At 31.8% G+C, this 22,038-nt stretch overlaps 2 protein-coding genes across 3 annotated transcripts; both read left to right on the forward strand.

Moving 5' to 3' along the window:
• The first annotated feature begins 871 nt into the window (after positions 1–871).
• LOC103499041 (UTP:RNA uridylyltransferase 1) lies at positions 872–6,890 on the forward strand. Its single transcript, XM_008461919.3, has 6 exons — positions 872–2,312; positions 2,676–3,032; positions 3,351–3,574; positions 3,805–3,868; positions 4,712–4,911; positions 6,300–6,890. The coding sequence occupies exons 1-6, from the start codon at positions 1,113–1,115 to the stop codon at positions 6,508–6,510; spliced, it is 2,256 nt and encodes a 751-aa protein (XP_008460141.1). The 5' UTR covers positions 872–1,112; the 3' UTR covers positions 6,511–6,890.
• Positions 6,891–11,699: 4,809 nt separating this feature from the next.
• Positions 11,700–21,742, forward strand: LOC103499042 (MADS-box protein SOC1). Of its 2 annotated transcripts, none has more exons than XM_008461920.3 (8): positions 11,700–12,565; positions 12,681–12,893; positions 19,989–20,073; positions 20,874–20,944; positions 21,032–21,131; positions 21,218–21,259; positions 21,369–21,410; positions 21,491–21,742. In XM_008461920.3, exons 2-8 carry the CDS (start codon positions 12,712–12,714, stop codon positions 21,632–21,634), a joined length of 666 nt encoding a protein of 221 aa, XP_008460142.1. In that variant the 5' UTR covers positions 11,700–12,565; positions 12,681–12,711; the 3' UTR covers positions 21,635–21,742. The 2 variants fall into 2 exon arrangements, with proteins under 2 accessions (XP_008460142.1, XP_050934963.1); XM_051079006.1 differs by having other exon boundaries at positions 11,859–12,565; positions 21,218–21,286.
• Positions 21,743–22,038: the final 296 nt, after the last annotated feature.

A 22,038-nucleotide genomic window follows, 5' to 3' on the forward strand; every position in this document is an offset into this window, starting at 1 on the left:
GTGCCTTTTTAAAAAATTTCACAAGATTTTAAACTTAAAATACCACCTCTTATCACACAATTTAACTATAGTCATGTGTCATATAAGGAACTAATGTAAATTATTTGTCAAAACATATATTAACTCGTTTCAATTTAAATCAAATCTCATAACAAATGACTTTATTTGCATCTTATTCAAATTTTTCCCTTGTTAGTTTATGTGTAATATTTAAGATAACAACTATTATAAAATGAATTATCCTAACTAACATTAAGATTCATTGAAAATAGATCATCTCAATTAAAATTATTAAAACTAAAATGAAATATAGCAAATATAGCATTTTAAATGAGATAATTATTTTCATATGAATTGTTTTTTTTGAAGAGTGCTTTAAATAGTTTTAGTTGCACCACATTATGTTTTAGGGTAATATTCATAAAAGGATTCTAATGGTTAAATATGTGTTTTTATAACATATTTGCAAGATTGTTTTATTAATCTCTTGAATTCCCTTTTTTAATAATCCATCTCACAACCATTTTGTTTTTTTTTTATTTTAAAAAAAGGCTTTTAAATTAGTCCAAGCATGTTTAGAAGTAATTTTTATTCTTCTAAGAGTGCTTAAAAAATGGATTTAATTTTAAAAGTAGTCATACTACTATTTTTTAGAATTATATTTGTTTTCCTACATTACTTCTGAAGAAAAATTAAATCATTAGTAAAATATAAAAATCAAAACAAAATTTAAAATTTTTAAAAACTGAGAACAAAAAGTTTTAAAAGTAAAAAAAAAAAAATCAAATAGGTTTCGAAGGAAAAGAGGAATGATTAGAGAGAAGTTTGAAAGTTTATTCATATTTTATTTTAACCTAAAAAAGATGAATAAAGATGAGATTAATTTGGTTGATTTGGAAGAAGATGGAAAAGACGAAGACGGCAGCAGCGGGAAGGTGGAAACCAAATCCGATGAGTATTTTGGAACATTTTTCCCACCATTCTCAATTCTTTCTTTCATTCTCATTCCAATTCTAATTCTACCACAAAACCATTACTTCCTTTCCTACACACACCCACTCTCCTTCTCTCTCTTACTTACCGCCCGCCGCTGACTCCTCCCTCCCCCTTCAATGGCCGGAGATGCCGGTGGCGACGGTCACTCTCCCCTTCCACCTCCCTCTAACGGCGGCGAGTTTCTTCTCTCCCTTTTACAACGACCCCCAAATCGCCAATCGCAGCATCTCAATCTCAATTCTCTCCCCCACCTTCACCCTTCTTCCTCTATTGATCCTGCCGTCGCCGCCGTTGGTCCCTCCCTGACCTCCCTCCCGACGCCCTGGCCTTCCAGTGGTTCCGATCTTCTCTACCCTATTCCTCTTTCTCCTTGGTCCCACTCCCACCAGTCCTTATCTACTCCCATCGCTCCTAATTATGTGGGGTTTCAACATCTACAGCAGAACCCCTTTCCTCTTCCTCGGAATCAGTTTGGGGGTGCCCAATTCGCCGCGACTCAGACTTCGGGTGATCAAATTCAAGGTGGTTTTGGGGGTGTTGATGATTTTAAGAGACTAGGGTTTCCTGGAAACCATGATAGAGCCAACGGTACTGTTGCGCAAAACTTTTCGCAGCATAACCAACTGGAGAACAAGCTTCAGTTTGGCTCTTTTTCTCCTACTCTATTTCCTAGGGTTTTGATTAATGGGAATAGTAGCTCTGCCAAAGATTTAAACCGCGAAGTGGGGTTTAGGGAGACAATCCCTAATGGATTGAATAGAAATCAGGGATTGGATTCTCATGGGAATTCTAACTTTACATCGTATGGCAATTCGAATCCGAATGCCAATGTTCATTCCTTTCGCCGTGGAGAATGTGATTACTCGGATCAGGAAAGAGGCCGTGTGTTGGGTGAAAACTACAATTTTCATCCCCAGGTAAAGACTTCGGAGCTATCTGGTTTCATGAGCAATCCTAAGGGGGGAGGGCACTTGGATTTTGGGAACATTAGAAAGAGAGATTTTGAGCATGGAGGGAATAGAGAGAGACCTCGTTCAAGTCAATTTGGTGAGGGCTCTCACAGGCTTGAACTTGGTGCACAGCTTCATGATCCTGTACGACCTTCTAGGAGTGATCCTCAATCAGCATTAGCATTCAATATTGAAGAAAGAGTTTTGAATTTGGATTCTGAGATTGATGAAGGCAGGCACAGAGATAGTCATCAAGGTCATGACAGTCAGGAACTCGACAACATAGGTGAACAGCTGGCTGATTCCTTGTTGCTTGAGGATGAACCCGATGAGAAAAGTGATGCCAAGTTTATACGTCGAGAGAAGGTATTTCTCTTTTCATATTTCTGGTATTTTCAGATGATGGCTTTGGTTGTGTGGAAACATCTCTATTGAAGTCTCGTGGATGAATTGATAAAATACTAGAACTGAAGTTTCTTCAAGGAAAAAGGCCACTTATAATCTTAAGCAGCATTGAGATTGTATACCACACGAAATAAGAGGCTTGCTACTTATCTAGCTGATTGTACTTGGGTCTTCAAATATTCATTTGAATACAACATCGACCTGTGAGAAAACTTACTATATGTATATATTTGTATGATAACATTCATGGATAGAAAATTATTAATGTACATGCAATAAATAGTCAGATTGGATGCAAAATTTATTTTGAGAATTTCTATGCAGGATTGCAGGGGGAATCGACTACTTACACACAGAGAAAGGATTGCTAGAAAACATATAAACTGCCGAGGCGACATAGATATGTTGACAGTTCCTCTCCTTAGGATTTATGAATCCCTGATCCCTCCTAAAGAAGAAAAGGAAAAACAGATGCAGTTATTGACATCACTAGAGAAATTGGTGGTTAGTGAATGGCCTCATGCGCACCTCTGCCTTTTTGGGTCATGTGCGAACTCCTTTGGAGTTTCAAATAGTGATGTAGATGTGTGTCTTGTACTTAGAGATGCTGATATTGACAAGTCTGAGATCTTGCTAAAGTTGGCAGAAATTCTGCTGTCAGCTAATTTCCAGAATGTGCAGGTACTTGGTTATTTACCATTCAGATTTTTTTCCTTGGTTGAAGTCGAACCATCTTATTTATGATGTTAAGATGAGTTTATAATTTTATGTTATATTTTAGTTGCACGCCTCATATAGTCCATGTGAACTTGCCTTCTGTTCTTCTGTGTGTGTGTGTTGTCTTTATTTTAGGCGATGAAAGGGCTGTATGCTTCTACATGGGGACATAATGGTTGAATACAACCTCAAGCGACATTCACTATTATGCACACAAGAGTGAACACAAATAAATGCTCATTACATTCCTACTACTTGACTTTAAGTTGGCTATGTTTGTAGGCCCTGACTCGTGCAAGAGTTCCTATTATAAAGCTTAAGGACCCAGTGACTGGAGTATCCTGTGACATATGCATAAACAACGTTTTGGCTGTTGTGAATACAAAACTTCTTCGGGACTATGCACAAATAGATGTGAGATTACCACAATTGGCATTTATTGTGAAGCATTGGGCCAAGTCTAGAGGTGTAAATGAAACATACCAGGGAACACTTTCTAGCTATGCGTAAGTTATGAAACTGTATTGAATTATGCTACTGTGAAGTTTTATCATGTTGTATGAATTAATCTTATGAAGCTATAGCGAAAAGTGATTAGTAATCTTTAGGATAAGTATATAAACACCTTTTTATTTTTTGATTTTCAAAAGTTGCGGACACTTCCCAGATTGTCAAGTTTTTCGAATTATAACACTTAATTGATAGGAATATGCTAATATGCCAATTACCAATTCAGGTATGTTTTGATGTGCATCCATTTCTTACAACATCGAGACCCTCCTATCCTACCTTGTTTACAGGTTTGTATAGAAGTCTTTTAATTTCTGCTCACAGTTTAGATTTGCATTGTAAACGTTTCTTTTACGATTAGTCGGTTACATTTCTTACCTTCCTTTCTCATGGGTGGGCTATTCAACAATGTACTTATCACTGTTGTGTACAAATAAACTTTTTAGATATCTTTTCATCAACCCTCTAGCTTTATGAACTAGGGAGCAAAGAAAATAAAGCATAGATGTTAAGTGCGTCCCTATTTCTGTCCGAAGTGTTATAATTCTGAACATGTACAAGCTGCTGAAATTTTATGCACTCCTTAGTCTAATTGCAAAATTATTTGGAGAATCAAATGACCTGCAAAGTGCAATTTTATTGTGTATGTTGAGATCATTATTTGTAATCATACTAAAAGAAAAAAGAGCCATCTTTGAAATCATACTAAAAGAAAACAAGAAAATATTTTTTTAGAAAACGAATATCCAAACCAAATATATTTTCACCGATTTTTTTGTTTAACAAAAATTGTTTTGGAAATAGTTTCCAGAAAAGTCCTGTGCTCTGATGGTGTACTATAGGAGCTTCATTTTTTTCTGTTTCAGCTCTTTGTTCTTTATATTAATACTTGTTGTTCAGTTGCTCAGTCAGCTCTGGTTTACTGTCCAATAGTTTTTGGTTGATATGTAATGTCTTGGATAAGGTGGCTATATTCTTGATTACAAATTGGTTGATGTCATTGCCAGTTTGGACCTTGTATGTGAGTCTGTGATCAACGAAAGTTTCACCTTTTTGATATTTATCTTTATAATGCTTATCTGGTCTCTATTTAATATTTTGATTTAGTGATTCATACACCCTTTTTTCTGCAGGAAACAAAGATTGTTACTTATCACAAAATTGTGGATAATATTGAATGTGCGTACTTTGACCAAGTTGAAAAGCTAAAAACTTTTGGATCCCGTAACAAGGAAACTGTTGCTCGCCTCGTCTGGGGTTTCTTCCATTATTGGGCATATTGTCATGATTATGCCAACACCGTTGTATCTGTCCGTACTAAAAACACTGTCAGGTAAGTTAGAAGATCTAATCTAATATATGTTTATCTACTTATATGGGAGAGTTTTTAAGTTCAGTGGATCTCTTGTTAAGAAACAATAGACCATGGATAGTATTTTGTTTTAGTTTTTAAAAACATGATGCTGGACTGGATTAAAGAAGTTGATCTGCACGATCCTTTCCTAAGAAAAAAAATAGAGGTGCAGTTTCTTCAGCATCAAAAAACTCGTAAGATTTGTATATTCTTGTTTTAGTTTTTGAAAAAATAGTGGTTTTTTGTTTTGAACTTCTGAAAGTATGATGCTGGGAGTAAGAGATTGGATGGGTACAATTTTCGTAGTATTTTCGAGCAAAAGATGGAAGTTCTGTTCCACCCGCCATTTTATATAAGAGACCCATTGGGTTGCAACTTTTTTGGATACTTTGTGGAATATTTGGCTCAATATGGGAATATGGTAGGCGGGATATTGCTCCCTGATTCATTTCACAACTAAGAGGAAATGTCTGTTTCGAAAAGATATGTATGGACAATTATTGGTGGCAGTAGTGTACAAACAAGGGAATTAGAGGAGAGAGGAAGTCAGTTGCTACTGTATTGCGTTTCTCTGGATAAAAGTAGATATCCGAATAGTAGAATTTTTTAGAGATACTCATACTGAGAGGGGTTAAGGGAGGGGTGGAATTTTGCTAGGTTTGATTCCTTTTTGCTTGCATTGGTTCGGGTTGAACTGCCTTAGAAACATTTCTTGTGAATTTTCCTTAACAGTTGACCCTCTGATGATAAAGCAGAATAACTGACAATTCTTTCTTGTGATTTTTTTTTTGGAAAGAAATGGGGTTTTTGGGCCACTCTCTGTCTTTCTTCTCATTCAGGGCTTGAGATGGAAAAAAAAGAAAAGAAAGAAACGCCTTAACTAAGCCTCTCTTGAAAAGGACACGACAAGAGACTTGCAAAGGTTCTGCTAATAGAAACAGAAGACTTTTTAAAAAGATTGGGTGCCCATTGGATTGGAGATATGTTCTATAGCTAGGTGTCATGCCCCTCGTTGAGTCTGACAGTATCAAAAGGTCTCTAATTACCCTTTTCTCTCCTTTTATCAAGAGTTGAAAGCCATTTTTTAAAATCATGGCGTAGTATTTTCTTTTTCAGTGGTGTTGTGCCTTTGTACAAGTCCGTTTATTGCGAAACTTTCTTTCTTGTACAAGTTCGTATTTCTCTATCATTATGTGTTGGTTTCATAATATTGAATTTGAAAGATGTTATGTTTTATATTCATTTTAGTCTTCAAATTATAAGTCCTAGCTTAGCTTCTTATAATCTGGGGACTGAACGGTTAATCACTCTTTCATAATATAATTAGAATTGATATGGGTAGTTTATTTTGTGAGCTAAATGTGCAGCAAGAGAGCAAAAGATTGGACAAGGAGGATCGGCAAGGATCGCCATTTGATATGCATAGAGGATCCGTTTGAGACATCTCATGACCTAGGTCGAGTTGTTGATAAGTATAGTATCAAAGTTTTGAGAGAAGAATTTGAACGTGCTGCTACTATTCTACAGACCTATCCAAACCCATGTGAAAAGCTCTTCGAACCCTTCGTCCCAAGTTAGTCACTTTTTTTAGAAAAGATATATATTATCGAAGAGAGGTATCTAAGAATTCAGTTATTATGTTCATAGCTAGTGAAGGTTGGTTGTATAGGTGGTTCTCCGTGGTGTTTTTTTTCTTCTTAAATTATTTATGTTTCAAGTGTATGATTTTTGTGGAAACGTGTTATGGTGGTCTGTACATCATCGTAGAATTTTGGTTTAGCCACCTCCTAATCTTTCTACCATTCTAAGATATTGTAGAAAATAGGATATTTTTCCTTACCACCATTTCCTGGTGTAATGTTAAAAAAACTTTCCTATTTTTTATATGGATGAAGAGAATGCTAATGTTAAAAATAGGTGTGGTGATGGAAATTATGAGAATTTAAGTTATTATCTCACTCTATGGTTTCTTTGTAGTTTCATTTTAATATCTATCATAATTGTTTATATATATATATATGAAAAATGTGAATTTAGTTAGTAATTGGAATGGTAAATTGTAAATTGGTAATAATAAAATATTAGAGACGTGGACGTAAGAGTAATATAAACATAGAAAGTTGAATTGTGGGAGTGGAAGAAGAGTATTATTAATGTTTATATGATTGATATATTCCAAATGAATGTTACTTGTGGTTTCAATGCCATCCACGTCCTCATCATATTTCTCTATTGCTTTATCATCCACTTTTTCTTTTACTTCCTCCTTCCTACCTCTATATCATCACTTACTTAACTACTACAAGTCTACAATTGTTAATTTAATCCATTCTCTAACTAACTCACCAAATAAACACAATATCTCATCATTTAACCACTAAAATTTTATTTCAATATTAAATGTTTTTAAATTATAAAAAAGAAAAGAAAACGAGACTAGTACTTACAATACCAATGAGTAAGTATTGTTTGTTGTTAAGCATATTATGATTGCTATGAAACACATCATTTTCCACAAATCTTAAATCTACTTACCAATAAAATTTATGGCCTTAAATTTGTTGGGCCACAACCTTCAAACATAAACGTGTCTTAATTTCTTTCCTCATAAATTCCGATCGATCTTTTTTATTTTCAATTCTCCAACTTCACAACTTTTTTTTTATTATCATTATTACTACTTACTTTTATTTACAAAAATAACGAGTAGGCTTTAAAACACAATAAATATGGGTTATAGCTGGACCTATCACTAATTGTCTTCCTCTTGTTTTATTCCCTAAAAAAATAATAGTAAAACTATAGGTTATATGTATATGTGATATAGTATTTGGTTTAAATTTATTTATATTATGTTCATTAATAGTTTAAAATTATGATTTTTGAAATAAACTGATGGGGTTATTTCAAGTAATTAATTAGTTTAGGGATGGGAGCATCTCGATCTCATTATTAACTCATACGGGATTAGCAGAGATAATGTTGGAAATTGATTGCTCCATTATTATTCCATTACGTAACTAAGTTTCCAAGATATTTTAAAATCTTCAAATTAATTAATCATTTCTCAACAATGTTTAATTAAGTTTCTCTGAAAAAAATAATATACTAATTATCATCCCTTCACCAAAATAAAAACACAAAATTAAAGCCATGAAAAATAAACGGCGGTAATTATTATTCTTTCTTGTGGTGGTGTGTTCAAGATGGGTTGTTTAGTATTGAATTGGATCACCCTTTAGTTATTATTCTCTAAAAAATAAAATATGTAGAAAAGGATTGTTGGTTAAATTAACTTAATTAAAAGGGTAAATAATGTTTATCCAATGTGTTGTGTGCCCTCGGCTGCTGTTATTATATTATTAAGCTGGAAACGAAATTGGAGTCATATTGGTGAGTTTTAAATTGAGTTTAAACATTCATTTACTTCTCAAACAAATATAAAATCATGAAAAAGAAAAAGAAAAAGAAATGTATTAATTAGCATATAGATAGGTTTCACCGTAGGATCCAAATTCTGTTGTCTTCATAGTGCTAAAGGTTACACAAAAGAGGGAAACAAACATACAGATCACAAAAATTATTTCCTTTTTGAGGTTATCTGACCCAACAAGCGGCAGTTCACACCTTATGCTATAAAACCACCAAACACATTTTATTCTCACACTCAACATGCATTCGTATTTATACCCTCTTCACATTTTAAAATTCTTCAAAGTGGGAAAAAACTTTGTGTGGGTAGGTGATCGAGAAGCATGTTTGTGGAATAGAACCTAACGTTTTTCTAATATAGGCGGTTCAGATATCGCCACCGCAGAAAGGTGGATCCCACGTATCCATTTTTTACAATTTTACATTACATATCATGACGTGGTTGGAGATTATAATTTGAAGTACAAACATGATTATGCCATTGGGTTATACTAAACCCGTCCCGTCCATATGTATTTTAAAAGTTAATTCGATTGTTTTTGTTATAGTTTCTTTTGGAATATTATTGATTTTTTTAAAAAAGAGATATTATAATCGACATAGATGAGAGAGGGAGTATAAGTGGCCAAATGAAAGCCATACAAAATTTAGGGAAATTTATATAGAATATGATCCCTTTTTAATTAAAAAAGAAAGGTTGATGAAAATATATATTAGCCACAAAAGTGAGAATTCAAACAACATAATACATTGGGTTTCTTTGTTGTTTTGTTTTGGGGAAAAATAAAATAAAAACATTTGATTTGTAAAAAGGACCCTACAAAGAAAATAAAAGAGTCCATAAGTAATGAATAGGTTCTATCTTTGTCAATAACCATAGCCATACACATCAAACCTTTTGGAATTTCATGCATTTCTTTTCTTCATATGATAAGATCATATCTCAATATATATATATATATATATATATATATATATATATATATATTGCCTCAATTAAGAAATATTCTCAAATTTTCCACCATTCCTTTAAAGCTAAATTAATTAATTAATGTCCAAATAATCTGTATGTTTGTTGTTTGTTGTTTTATTGCTTGTGTTTATCAAATATTCTCAACTATCAACCAATGGTTTGAAGTGTCAATTAATTTAATGAATATGCTACAACTATATTATTTATATTTTATACCATTTGGGAATTCCTTAAATTTGCTTTATATGCTTTATATGGTTAACTTCAACATTTTAAAATACTTTTTTAATTTTAATTTTTAGCAATCTTCGTTTGTCAACCGTATATGGAAATTACACAAAAATGATCATATTCTCTAAGCTATTTTTAGGCTTTTTTCTTTCCTTTGTGTCACACACCCATAAGTTGAAAACAAACCAAACCAAACCAAACCAATAACACATTGTATTAATATTGAGAGTTTCCATACTTTATTCATTCTCTTGCTCTCTCAATATTTGGAGTGGAAATTAAATTGTGTATGTAAATTTTCAGAAGAAAGAAAAAGAAGAAGAAGTGAGGAGAGGAAGAGGATGAAGTAGAGAAGTCATATTCTCCTTTTTGTTTGTTCCATACTTTATGGCCACCAAATTGATTCTCTTCTAATTTTTACTTATTTTAGGCCAAAAAACACAATTAAGTACTCAGCATGAAATTAAAAAGTTAAATCTCTACTTTATAAATACGTTTGTTGTAAAATTTGTATTCTTACTCAAAGACATATTTTGTCTCCACTACTTGAAACCATATTTTACTTAATTGATGAGCACACTTTTTATGAAAATTTCCAAATTTAATTTTCTATACTTTTAATACTGAATATACACATAATTATGAAACTATTTTAAATCCTACGCAGGTTATGCCTCGATACCTCACATCTATGGAAACCATTCATTTCTTCCCTTCCTTCAAATCTTTTTTTTTTTTTTTTTTTTTCATATATTTTATTCTCGTTGATTGGATTGGGTATCGCTTTTTAAACCCGATATAATTTATTCGGATGACGTATTTCTCCATCTCGAATAACCCTCATTGAATAATAAAAAAGTCAATCCCAACTCAATCATGAAACATTCAAATTGAGTTGGTTTGAGTAATTAGTTGAGTCAATTGTTTAAACTTTATTTAATTATTTTCATGTAATGAATTTTTTTTAAAAAAATAAAAATATGTATATATAATAACAGAAAAACTTATCTTATCTTTTTTTTTTTTTTTTTTTTATTTAAATTTCATGGGTTCATTAGAGTTAAGCTTAATAAAACAAAATTTCAATTGAAGAAAATAAGAATTTCCGACAAAAATTAGAAATCCACCGACCATATCTAATTAAAAAGAAAAGAAAAGAAAATCTGATTAATATATGAAAAAGAAAAAAAAATGTTTTTGTTTGACTCTGTACCAAACCGAGGTGGTAATAAATATGTTACCAAGTAAACTAAATTATGTACAAAATCTACTAAACCAATGTTACCACTTTGGTATTAAAAATAAAAAAGTGTCCGATGCTAAAAGATAACATTTTAAAATGTCTTTTTCAAAAAAAGAAGAAAAAAACAATTTTAAAATGTCACATCACTATACTTTTTTAATTCATATTTCAAGTCCATTAAAAATAAATATTTCCCAAAAACAAACTCCAATCTAAATATCAGCTCTTCTGAAAGTTGCCAAAAGAAGTTATTAACTTATAATATTGTTTGGAGCCTAATTATTTTAAAATATGAATTATTTTTTAAGTTTATGAAAATAGTTCCAATTTTTTTTTTTTTTTTTTTTTTTTTTGAGTGCTATTTGTAATTGCAAACTATTAAGACGTGGAGTAGAAAGTCAAAGATATATATATATATGGAAGTAGATAGTATTAAATGTATATGTAAAAAGTAAGTAGAAAAGCAAAATGAAATTTGTAAAGAGATTGAGTGTATGGTTGGGTAGAAGGAGGAAAAAAAAAAGAAAAAAGAAAGGAAAAGAAGGGGGCGGGGGGAGGGGTGGAGGAGAGGTGAGATTGGCATGGCGGTAAGAGTAAGAGAGAAGAAGTAGTGGAGGTGGAGGTGGAGGTGGAGGTGGAGGTGGGACCCAAATGTCTTTTTATTTATTTATTTATTATTAATTTAATAATAAGTGTACGGAACCAATAATGTGAGTTTATTTGTAAACATAGTACTTACCCGCCCTGCCCGCTCTGCCCCTCTGCCCTGCCCCCTCCAACTCCCACTTTCTCTCCCAACTCCATATCTATTGTACGGACATTTCCCTCAAATTTTCCTTTTGTATACATTATCAATATCAATTTCTCCTATTTCACTTTCCTTTTCCACTCTGACTTTCCCTCATTTTCCATTTCTTTCTATTTCTCTCTTTCCTTTTTTATTTATTTATTCTCTTTCTCTCTCTCTTTTTCATTTCTTTTTTTTACCAAAACAAGTATAGCTAAGCTTTGTAACTTGGTTGGATGGATATCAATATCAATATCAATATCAATATCAATATCAATATCAATATCAATATCAATATCAATATCATCATCATCTTCATCATCATCTCCTCCTCCTCCCCCTCCTCCTCCTTCTTCCCTTAACTTTATTTTTCCCTATTTCTTCCCTTTCAATTTTCAAACTCTTCTTTCTAAATATTCCCCCATTCCTTCCTTTCCCTTTTCTTCCTATTTCTCTAATCTGGGTTTCAAATTAATCCTTATTTGCTTCTTCTCTCCCTTTCTCTCTTGTTGTCTTCTTTTCTAATTTCTTCTCAATCATGTCCCCAGTTGAACCACAACAACACCCCTCTTCCTTCTTCTTCTTCTTTTCCACTTTTTCTTTACATTAGTTTTTTTTTTTTCTTTTGCCTTTTTGCTTCTATTTCAAGATTTTGTTTTTTTTTTCTTGGTTGGTTTTAGCGCAGTGAGGGACTAATTTGGAGAGCTTTGTGGTCCTAATTATCTCCTTGCTACCTTCCTTGGAGCTTTCTTCTCCCCAAGTTCTCATCCTTTCTTTCTTTCTTTCTTTTTTTTTTGCTCTCTCTGGTTTTCCCTATGCTTCCCATCTCCTTTTCTTTTCTCTCTGCCTTTGATCTATAAATTCATCAGCCCCTTTCTTTATACCCATCTGGCCTGTTTTCTTCAGATCCCATCTCAACTTTCTGTAAATACCCACTAATTCAACTAATTTCTCCATTAACTCTAAGGTAAGGATTTTTGTTTGTATTAAATATTTGGGGTGGTTTACTCCCACCTCTCAGTTTCTTCTGTCATTTTCAGTACTCAAAACAAATAAGATTTGTCTTCTTTTTCCTTTTGCAGCTAAAGGGGGTTTCTTATAATCTGAGTTAAAATGGTGAGAGGAAAGACTCAGATGAGGTTAATAGAGAACGCTACAAGCCGTCAAGTCACCTTCTCCAAGAGGAGAAATGGTTTGATGAAAAAAGCTTTTGAGTTATCGGTTCTCTGTGATGCTGAAGTTGCTCTTATCATCTTCTCCCCTAGAGGAAAGCTTTATGAATTTGCTAGCTCAAGGTAACCTTTTTTTTTTTTTTTTTTTTTTAATCTCTAGCTCTATTCTTTTTGTTACCAATTTTAGCGTGATGGATTGTGATCTGAATTTGAATCTGATCTAATGGCAACTACTCTTTGCAAATAATAGGGTTTTCAGTTAAATGAGTATAAAAGAAAATTTGAACCGTCACATATATGCTCAAACGGAAGAAGTGTGATACATGAATGCAGTTGCATTGGTGTTTTTATTTGATGGGAATGAATTAATTTTCATGGGAAATAGTTAGTGATCGTTTTATTTCAGATAAATGGGAAACCACTTTTTCCCGGCCCCCTTTCTAGCTATGTCCAAACTGTTAATTAGGATCAATGGAATTAAAATGATATAATGTTTCTGTTTTAGCCACAACAGTATATACTACCTAGGCTAGGCCTGATTTTTGCTGTTTTTTTCTATGAAATTATTGGAAGAAGTGAAAAGGGTTTGTACTACTAATATACTATATATAACACCTTAATAATCCTAGTGCTCTCACGACCTGTAAGGTTTTTACTGTTTGATTTATATTAATTTATAGTAGATTCCTTGTGTGTAGATTATGAACAAAAGCAAAAGTCTCTGAATGGCTGCTTCTTTTTAGAAACCTATTTCTAAGTTAATTTGTGGAATTATTTAATTTTCTTAAGTCAATAAGTAAGCTAAGTAGCTTTTAGAAAGCTATTATTTTTCTTTCATTGATTTTTTTCGTACACTATATGCACGGATTCATAAAATAGCGATCTAATGTCATCATAACATTAATATTTATAAATTTCTTACTTAGCTATAGTCATAAACGTCCTAAGAGTTTTCTAAGAGAAGTGTTATCAATATTCCTAATGATCATATGGTATTTTTGTGATTGGGCACTCTTAACATTTCCCATGCATCACCTTCATTTCATACTAATTATTTCTTCTTTGTTCTTCGACGGTAGTTTGTTTCATTTTCTTTTTAATAAATTAATAGAAGTATAAGGATTAACAAGACTCATCCAAATATTTCAACTAGGTTAGACACATCCAATTAGCTTGTTTTATTTTTTTGGTTTATATTTTTATTATTACAACATTTTAATAACATTGGTAATAATTATTGAATGGTGTTGGATGTTTGTTCTAAGTTCTGTAAGTTTTGTGTTAAGGTTTTATTCATTGTTGGATGCATGTAATATAGAAAAGCTCTTTAGTCAATTAATTCAGGTTTGGGAAACCAATATTTGTATGACGTCAACTGAATAGTTGACATTCTTTTATCTGTTTCTAAACAGATCAAGGATTTTATATAATTGACTTGAAAAAAATGTTTTTCAAAAAATTTATTTTTCAACTGTTTTTTTTATAAAAATTATGCTACCGCTAATTTTTTTTTTAAAAAATAAATAATATATTCTGAACGCATCTAAATTTTACTCTCTTTTTTTAGTGATTTAATAACATTTTGATTAGCATTCTCCGTGATTTTCCTTCTCTCCTTTTTTTTCTAATGATAATTTTAAATCTCATATTAAACAGATTTTATCTAGTATGGTATTAAGGGTGGTTGGTATATTAGATTCTACTGAGTGTGTGGAAAACTTGTAGGATAAGACACATAATTAAGGTAGATATAGCATAGCTTTAGTTTGGACAAATCTCAAAAACTTAAGGTTTACGATACATGACTACGTGATCATAGACACATTTAAGTATCTTAAGTAGGTTGACACATTTTCAATGTTCTCGTCTTACCTTAAACACAAAAGACATAGCTTCATTCCCCACCATTATCTTAGTTAAAAAAAAAAAATGGTATTATCATGTGGATCGTTTTCTTGATGGTATTAGTGGGAGCCACGAACTGAGCCCTAGTTGTTGGTGTCTTTCTTTTTCCAGTGGAGATGGGTCTGGTATATATTGGGGAATTTCGATTATATTTGGATGATAATCGAAGAAATAGCAGACTGATCCAGAGCCAATCATAATTTTTTAGGACTCACCCCACCACTCTATATGCATCTCATTATCATCCTTTTAATTTAGATTGGCTTTCCTATCTAAACACGATGTATTTGAAACTTTTCCTATTTCCTCTTATATTGTTTTAACTAGTTTTGTTAGTAATAAATATTGTTCGCATATCATATGATTTAGAAACAATTATGAATATAGCAACTAGCTAAGTCCAATGTTTTTAGAATTTACGGTTGTCGCTATGACAAAATTTATATGTTTTTGAAATCTATGAATAATAGACCATATATTATTAGTATTGTATCACTAGTAGAAGTCTATCAACAATAGAATCTATTACCGATAAATTTTGTTGTATTTACAATTTTTAGAAATATTAATAGATACAACAAGCTGGTACCCTAAGATAGTACATGACATGACCTCGTAAGATATTATCTTGAAAATCCTAAAACTCTAACCCTAAATCCTTTTGGACACCCTAAATTAGTTCATAGGAAAAGTGCAGTGAAATTCCATATTATCACTATTCCTTTTCAAAATTAAATGTAATTGAGTTAAAGTGACTTTACATTTATAACTATTTCCAGTATAGTCAAAAGAACTAAAATATTTACAAAATATAATGAAATATTATTATATGTCTGTGATAGATTACGATAAGCTATTATTTGTGTTTATTTTATATTATGTTAGACGGAAGTAATAGAATAGATTGTGATATTCTTTTATATTGTAAATATTTGTACAAGTCTGGTCATTAAATTTCCTAAATTTGAAGTTTTTTTTTCTTTAAATGAATGTTGACGTGTAAAGAAAAAAAATAAAATAATAATAGATATGCCAGCAAGCATGTCACCGACATTGATACTGTAACATTTTAAGAGTGTTGGTTTTTTTCTATAGGCGGCTGCTAGTTTACTGTTTTTTTTTTTCAAATTTTAATTATTGTTTTAACACTTGATTACAAATTTCAAAAATATATCCCACATTGAATTTTATTTCATGAAATTATATATATACTTTTGATAAGAAATGACTAAGGAGATTATGATGCGTGGATGCACTAAGATCTCTTAACTTGTTAACATCTTCGTCAAGTTCCCAGCCCAATAGAAAGAAAATTAATTTTTTTGGCTAATTAATTAGATTATTATTATTTATCTAAATTTACAAAATATAGCTTTAGAGACTAAATTTAAGAATTATTAATGATATATATAGATTAAACGAAGCACAAGGGTTATTTGGACCTTTCTTTGGTGTGAAACTTTCACATTATTAGATTGACATTAGACCAATCTTAGATATGTAAAGTTGGAGGATTCAAACCTATAAATTATTTTGTTAAAGAGTGTATGTTCAGGTTAGTCGAGTTATATTTGGTTTACCAATCTTAATTGTTCTTATTCTTTCATAAGAGAATTGTGTTTTCAAAACTAATGACATATGAGTTGCTTCGTGGCTTCTGATCTCTCAACTTTATTTATGTATATATAATGTTTGAGTTTTATTTAATCCTGGACTATAATTCTCATGACATGGTAAGCTGTAGATCAGGAAGCATTAGCTGCATATATTTAAAGGAGGAAAATTGTAGATTTTGTATAAAGTTGGAGGCAAAATATAATTGAAGTAGATTGGCTCGTCTACTAATTAAATGTTTATGTCAGCCAATTTTAATTATCAACAATCAGAATAAGTTTGGTTTCTTGATTAGAAAAATTTAAACTCTCAACAATTGAGATGAGTATGACTTTAAATTTTGTAGAAGAGAAATGTATTTAATACAGAATAGAGGTTAAAGAACCACAAGGTTCCTAGTTTACACATATTTGAGTAATCTTGTTTTGTCAAAAAATTGTATTATCTTTGTTTTTTTTTTCTGCTGCTATAAATATTTCTTAATCTATAGTCTCTGGTTAGATATATGAAAGTGTATCCAAGGTATTTCTGCACTATTGGACAACAAACCTCAAATATCAACAATTGTAAGATATTGTCCATTTTGAATATACACCCTGTGACTTTGCTTTTTATAGTTGTCTTCACTTATATACCCAAGATGTGAGACTTTGGTCGCATTACAGTGGACATTAATCTAACTTTGGTAACAAATGCAATGAAAAATGGGAGAGAATGTAAAAACGATTAGGCTGCTTGCACTATTTGTTTACCATTGATCTCCTTTTTGAGATTAAGCTAGAAAAAATTAGCCCCCCTAGCTTTTTACTTTAGGGTTGTTTCCCAATAACCTATTTTTAGTCGGTTTACTTGATAACATATCCTGACACTTATTTTTACATCTGAAAAATAATTATTCTTAACACCTATTTATGCATCTGAAAAAGAATTGGTTCTTTCACTTCTCATACGCACACTTTTTTGGAAAAAATGCTCCCACTACACTCAGAACGGAATGGAAGGAATGAATAGGCAGAAAAATAATAGAGGAATTGAAAGAAGCAACAAAACTGAAAACACAATGATTAATAAGAAAACAACTTCAAACCAAAGACCAGAAAAAACTCCACCAATGTAAATAATTATTCCAATCGTACAAAATATCTCTTTCTTCTTATCCCAATCAGAAAATAACTCTCTTTATACTACTCACACTCTTTAATCCCGAACACCTAAATTTAAAGTGTTTCTAACTAGGATAACTTAAAACCAAAACTAGACTTCTTTTATAGTTATTGAAACTATGATCTCATTCCTCAAAGGTTCATTATATTATGTATATTTTTTGTGTGGAAATAAATGATCGCTAGAAGGGGGTGGTGGGGTTGGGGATGGGGAGTATACTTTCTTTTGAACAAAATCCTAAAAGAGAAAGGAATCAGGAATGCACCGGAATATCTCAGATAGGTTGACACTTTTGTAGCGCTCTCATCAAAGGGGTGAAAATATGATGAAGGTATTAAATATGCTAACTTAGTTGAGATATTCGGATGTATATTGATCTGATCCTTTCTCATTTAGTGATATCTTGTTTAAGAAAAATGAATGAGACTTTTTATAAGAAAACTTCTCATTCTAAAGATAAAATAATTGAGAAATTAGAACATTAAAAAAATGACAGAAGTAAGAAACACATATAAATATTTACATGGTAGGTTCCCAAACAGGAAAAAGAACGGCCCACCAGAGAAAGAAAAACGAAAATCCTTTATGCAAAAAGTTCGTACAATCGCAAAAGGTTCTCCTCATCATCATGTCTCAATTCCACTCTCAAAATTAGAGAGTTCAAAGAAGAAATTTACCTAGAGTTGGCTAGTACCTCCAAACTTAAAGTATTTCTAACTTAGACAATTTGAAATTAAAGCTATCGACTTTAGTCGGTCATCATTTTTTTGAATCTTTTTTCAGTGAGGGAGAACCCCTTTTCCAACATATTACCTATTAGAAGTGCAGACAAATTTTCATGATAGTTAGTAAGGAAGTGATTGCAAGTGTAAGACAATTATCCCTTTTAGTATGAAACTTTTTGTGTGGTAATAAAAGCAAAGCGATGAGAGTTATGTTCAAAGTAGACAATATTATATTATTGTGAAGATAGATAGTGGAGATCCCTGGAAGAATATGCCTTTCTATTTTGAAATGTGTTACCAGTGACAATTCAATTAGTATACACTGTAAGGTCCATATTTTAGGTTTTAGGAGGCACCCTTTAAATTTATCCTACTTCTTAAAAAAAAAGATAAGAAAAAGAAAGATAATTTTACGTGCTAGTGTTAGGTTTGCAAGTGTGAACAAAAGCCTCGTCTCTCAAACTTTTTAATACTGATGGAGTCAGAGATTTTAGTATCCCATCTCTTACATAAAATCTACATAAAATCACGAAAATTTAATTGATTTATCAAATAGAAGAATCATTAGCTATCCCATCAGTTGATATGAGTTCTTACTGATCAATAAGATTTTCATATGTTCATTTTCATACACCTGCAAGAATGATGTGTAAAATCACTGCTTCCTTGGCCAAGCTTTTCAAACCCTTGCAACTGGAAATATTCTAAATATTTGCTCTTCTACTAAGATTTCTGTTTTTAAGGTGCTAGAATGTCTTGAATCTGTTTAATGACCCTTTGAATAATTAAGTACGATTCATATTAAACTCTCTAAATCTTAGAGGCGCATCCATTCCTTTTGATATAACATTCTCTCTAGAATATTGTTTTTTCTCTATCATGTGGATACATAGTAAATACATTTTTAGTGAGTCACGTAATTTGCGCATTGGTTCTTTTCTATCTTATGTTTTTTTTTATTCTTTATTTGTTGATTTTGTAACATAAGCCTAGAATCCAAATTCCAAATCAACAATTAATAAATGAGGAAACAAGAAGATTTGAGTCTATCTGTATCAACCTAAAAAAATGTTTGAACTTCTTAGATGTAAGAGACGATTTCATCTCTTTACACACAAACTACCACAAGTGATAATATTTCTGCTAGTACTGTTTTCAATCGATTCAAAAGCTTATGTTTTGGGTTCATAGTATCAAGGTAGGTATTTATGTTTAAAGGTTTGTAATGTTATTTTCTTTTCAACTAATATTGATATTCATTTGTTGGACAGTCTACAAAATTTCAAGCGTACAAAAGAAGGAAAGTGTTAAATTATTGATAAAATTCACCATCTCTATTTGTAATTACGATATCTCTTGTATCTTCTTAAATTGGAAGATTTTACTCTAGGCTTTCTATTACCACTTCCATTTGCATGGTGACTTAGTTTTCCTCTATATCTTCCATGTGTATGAAATCTTTTGGAGATGGATATGATGAGAGTGTACAAATGTGTTAAATCTAGTTGAGATATCTTGAATCTGATCCCTCCTGGCTGAAGTATTCGATTTAAAAAATTTATAAAAGAAATTAAATTGAATAGGTATGATACTGACGTGGATGTGAAGAAAGACTCAACTTTCAAAGCAGAAATTCATTCTTAGACATTCTTGTTCAATAATCACGAGTTGGCCATCCTTTTGCCATTCAGCATACAAATATAACCAAAGAAATACAATATTGATCTCTGTATGAGGTCATTTAATTTGTTTCCTATCCTTTCTTAAGAAAAAGCCTAATTTTCTGCCCCTTTTCTGCTCTATGCTTCAGCATGCAGGCAACTATAGAGCGTTACCGAAAGCGTGCAAAAACCAAAGAAGCCCTGGATCCTCCATTTGTCAATAATATTGTACAGGTTTTTTTCTTTCATTTTCATCTCCATTATTCTGGGCGATCCCAACTTTTCTTCAATTAAAAACATATAATCATCGTAATAATGCTTGCATCAAGTAAAACCCATTTACAAAGATCAGGGACCACAAACCCTCCAACATTAACCATTACCTTAGTGGTATGATATTTTCTAGTGTCTACTTTAGACATAACTCTCGTGGCCTTGTTTTTTGTTTCAAATAAAGAGCCTCTGATATGTGTGCTCAGTTTTATATCATAAATCCTTTTCTTACATAGCCAATGTGGGACTTTGGTTGCATTCCAAGAATCCTAACCTTTAGAGATGATTGACCTTACCATGAATCTTTTTCTTACCTAACAAAAAGTGGGAGTTTGAGTAAGGTTTATGGCTGGGAATGAATGTTGCTGTGGTTATTGCTTTTTCCAATTGTGTTGGATGTTTGATTTAGCTGAATGGCCTTTGGGTACCTTGGCAATGTGCTTGTGTTTTTTCTTGGTAACTTGATTTTGCTGGCTTCCATGGATTAAGTGTAGTTCAAACTTTGCAATATCACTTCTTCTACCGAATAGTATCCATAGTCCGGGAAGTGGGATGTAGTGATTTAATGTATAGATTTGGGTGTTGTTCCTAGTTTTGATACTTTCGAGTGACTTGCGTTTTTTTTGTTTGGTTCTAAAGAGAGTGTGAATGTAATCTGCTGATTAAGTTTATAACTTAATTTAATAAACAAAAGGTTAAAATGAAGTTTCTAGGTAAAAAACTATACTATATATATGATCCACATTGAATAATGTTTGCAGTTGGAGCATTTTAATCATGAAGAAGCAGCTAGCCTGATAAAGAAAATAGAGCAACTCGAAGTTTCAAAACGGTTGGAAGGGGTTTACTTGTTTCTGTTCTTGTTTGATAATAGAACTTCTTGGTTAAATCCATTAATTTTGAACAATATAAATTATAGGAAAATGTTGGGAGAAGATCTGGGATCTTGCTCCCTTGATGAACTTCAACAACTTGAACATCAGTTGGAGAAAAGTGTTAGCAAAATAAGAGCTAGAAAGGTTTTTGAATCAGTCCTTTTTCTGTAGATATATCTCTATTCATTCAATACTCCCCTCTCTCTAAACCACAAGTTGATTTTTTTCAGATAGAAGTGTTTGAAGAACAGATTAAACAGCTAAGGCAAAAGGTGAAAAGATTCAGTTTTATGGGGAAGGTTTTTTTTTTTTTTTTTTTTAATTTTTTTTTATGGATGGTGCAACATTTGTAGTAAGGCTTATGGTTGAAATACGATGCAGGAAAAAGTGTTGCAGGATGAAAATGCTAAACTACTTCAAAAGGTAAGGAAATTTCTTAATTCATTAAAAAGTAGTATAGAAGTTAGGAAAATGAAATGTGAATATGATTTGAAATGTGACAGTGGGAAAGTGAGGGAGGAGATGGAGGAGTAAATAATGAAGGAGGAGAGAAAATGTTAAACTATGCAGAAAGTAGCAGTCCAAGTTCTGAGGTGGAGACTGAATTGTTGATTGGGCCACCCAGAAGATTTCTTTCCATTCACTGATTATATTCACCTTCTTAACCTTACTTTACTTACCTTTTACCTACTCCTAAATTAATCAGTAATTACAATTCTCTAATATATTTATATATAAATATATATTATCAATAATACTCCCTTTCCTCTGTTCCATTTCTACTCCATTAATTAAATATGCCCCCACCACCCACACACACAAACAGAGAGAATGATATTAAAAAATCTCTTTTCATTTTTCTCTCTGTTTTTGGCGAACGTTAAATAATTTCTCATTTTCCGTTTCTCTCTCTCTCTCTGATGTCAATTGGTCTTCAAGAAGGATTTTGGAAATTATGAATGGATCTTTATGGAGATATGTGTTTTTCCAAATTAATGATAGTTCGTTTTCAATATTTTTATGATAAAACTTTTGGACATCATCTATATAT

The sequence above is a fragment of the Cucumis melo genome, chromosome 11 (assembly GCF_025177605.1).
Source record: "Cucumis melo cultivar AY chromosome 11, USDA_Cmelo_AY_1.0, whole genome shotgun sequence".
Taxonomy (NCBI): Eukaryota; Viridiplantae; Streptophyta; class Magnoliopsida; order Cucurbitales; family Cucurbitaceae; genus Cucumis; species Cucumis melo.

Excerpts from the sequence above, each read along its gene's own strand:
- LOC103499041 (XM_008461919.3), top strand. The coding sequence starts at position 1,113 with ATGGCCGGAGATGCCGGTGGCGACGGTCACTCTCCCCTTCCACCTCCC. Across the intron at positions 3,033-3,350 it reads CTAATTTCCAGAATGTGCAG|GCCCTGACTCGTGCAAGAGT; the intron begins GTACTTGGTTAT and ends CTATGTTTGTAG. Across the intron at positions 4,912-6,299 it reads CGTACTAAAAACACTGTCAG|CAAGAGAGCAAAAGATTGGA; the intron begins GTAAGTTAGAAG and ends CTAAATGTGCAG.
- LOC103499042 (XM_051079006.1), top strand. The coding sequence starts at position 12,712 with ATGGTGAGAGGAAAGACTCAGATGAGGTTAATAGAGAACGCTACAAGC. Across the intron at positions 21,132-21,217 it reads GCAAAATAAGAGCTAGAAAG|ATAGAAGTGTTTGAAGAACA; the intron begins GTTTTTGAATCA and ends GATTTTTTTCAG. Across the intron at positions 21,287-21,368 it reads GATTCAGTTTTATGGGGAAG|GAAAAAGTGTTGCAGGATGA; the intron begins GTTTTTTTTTTT and ends AATACGATGCAG.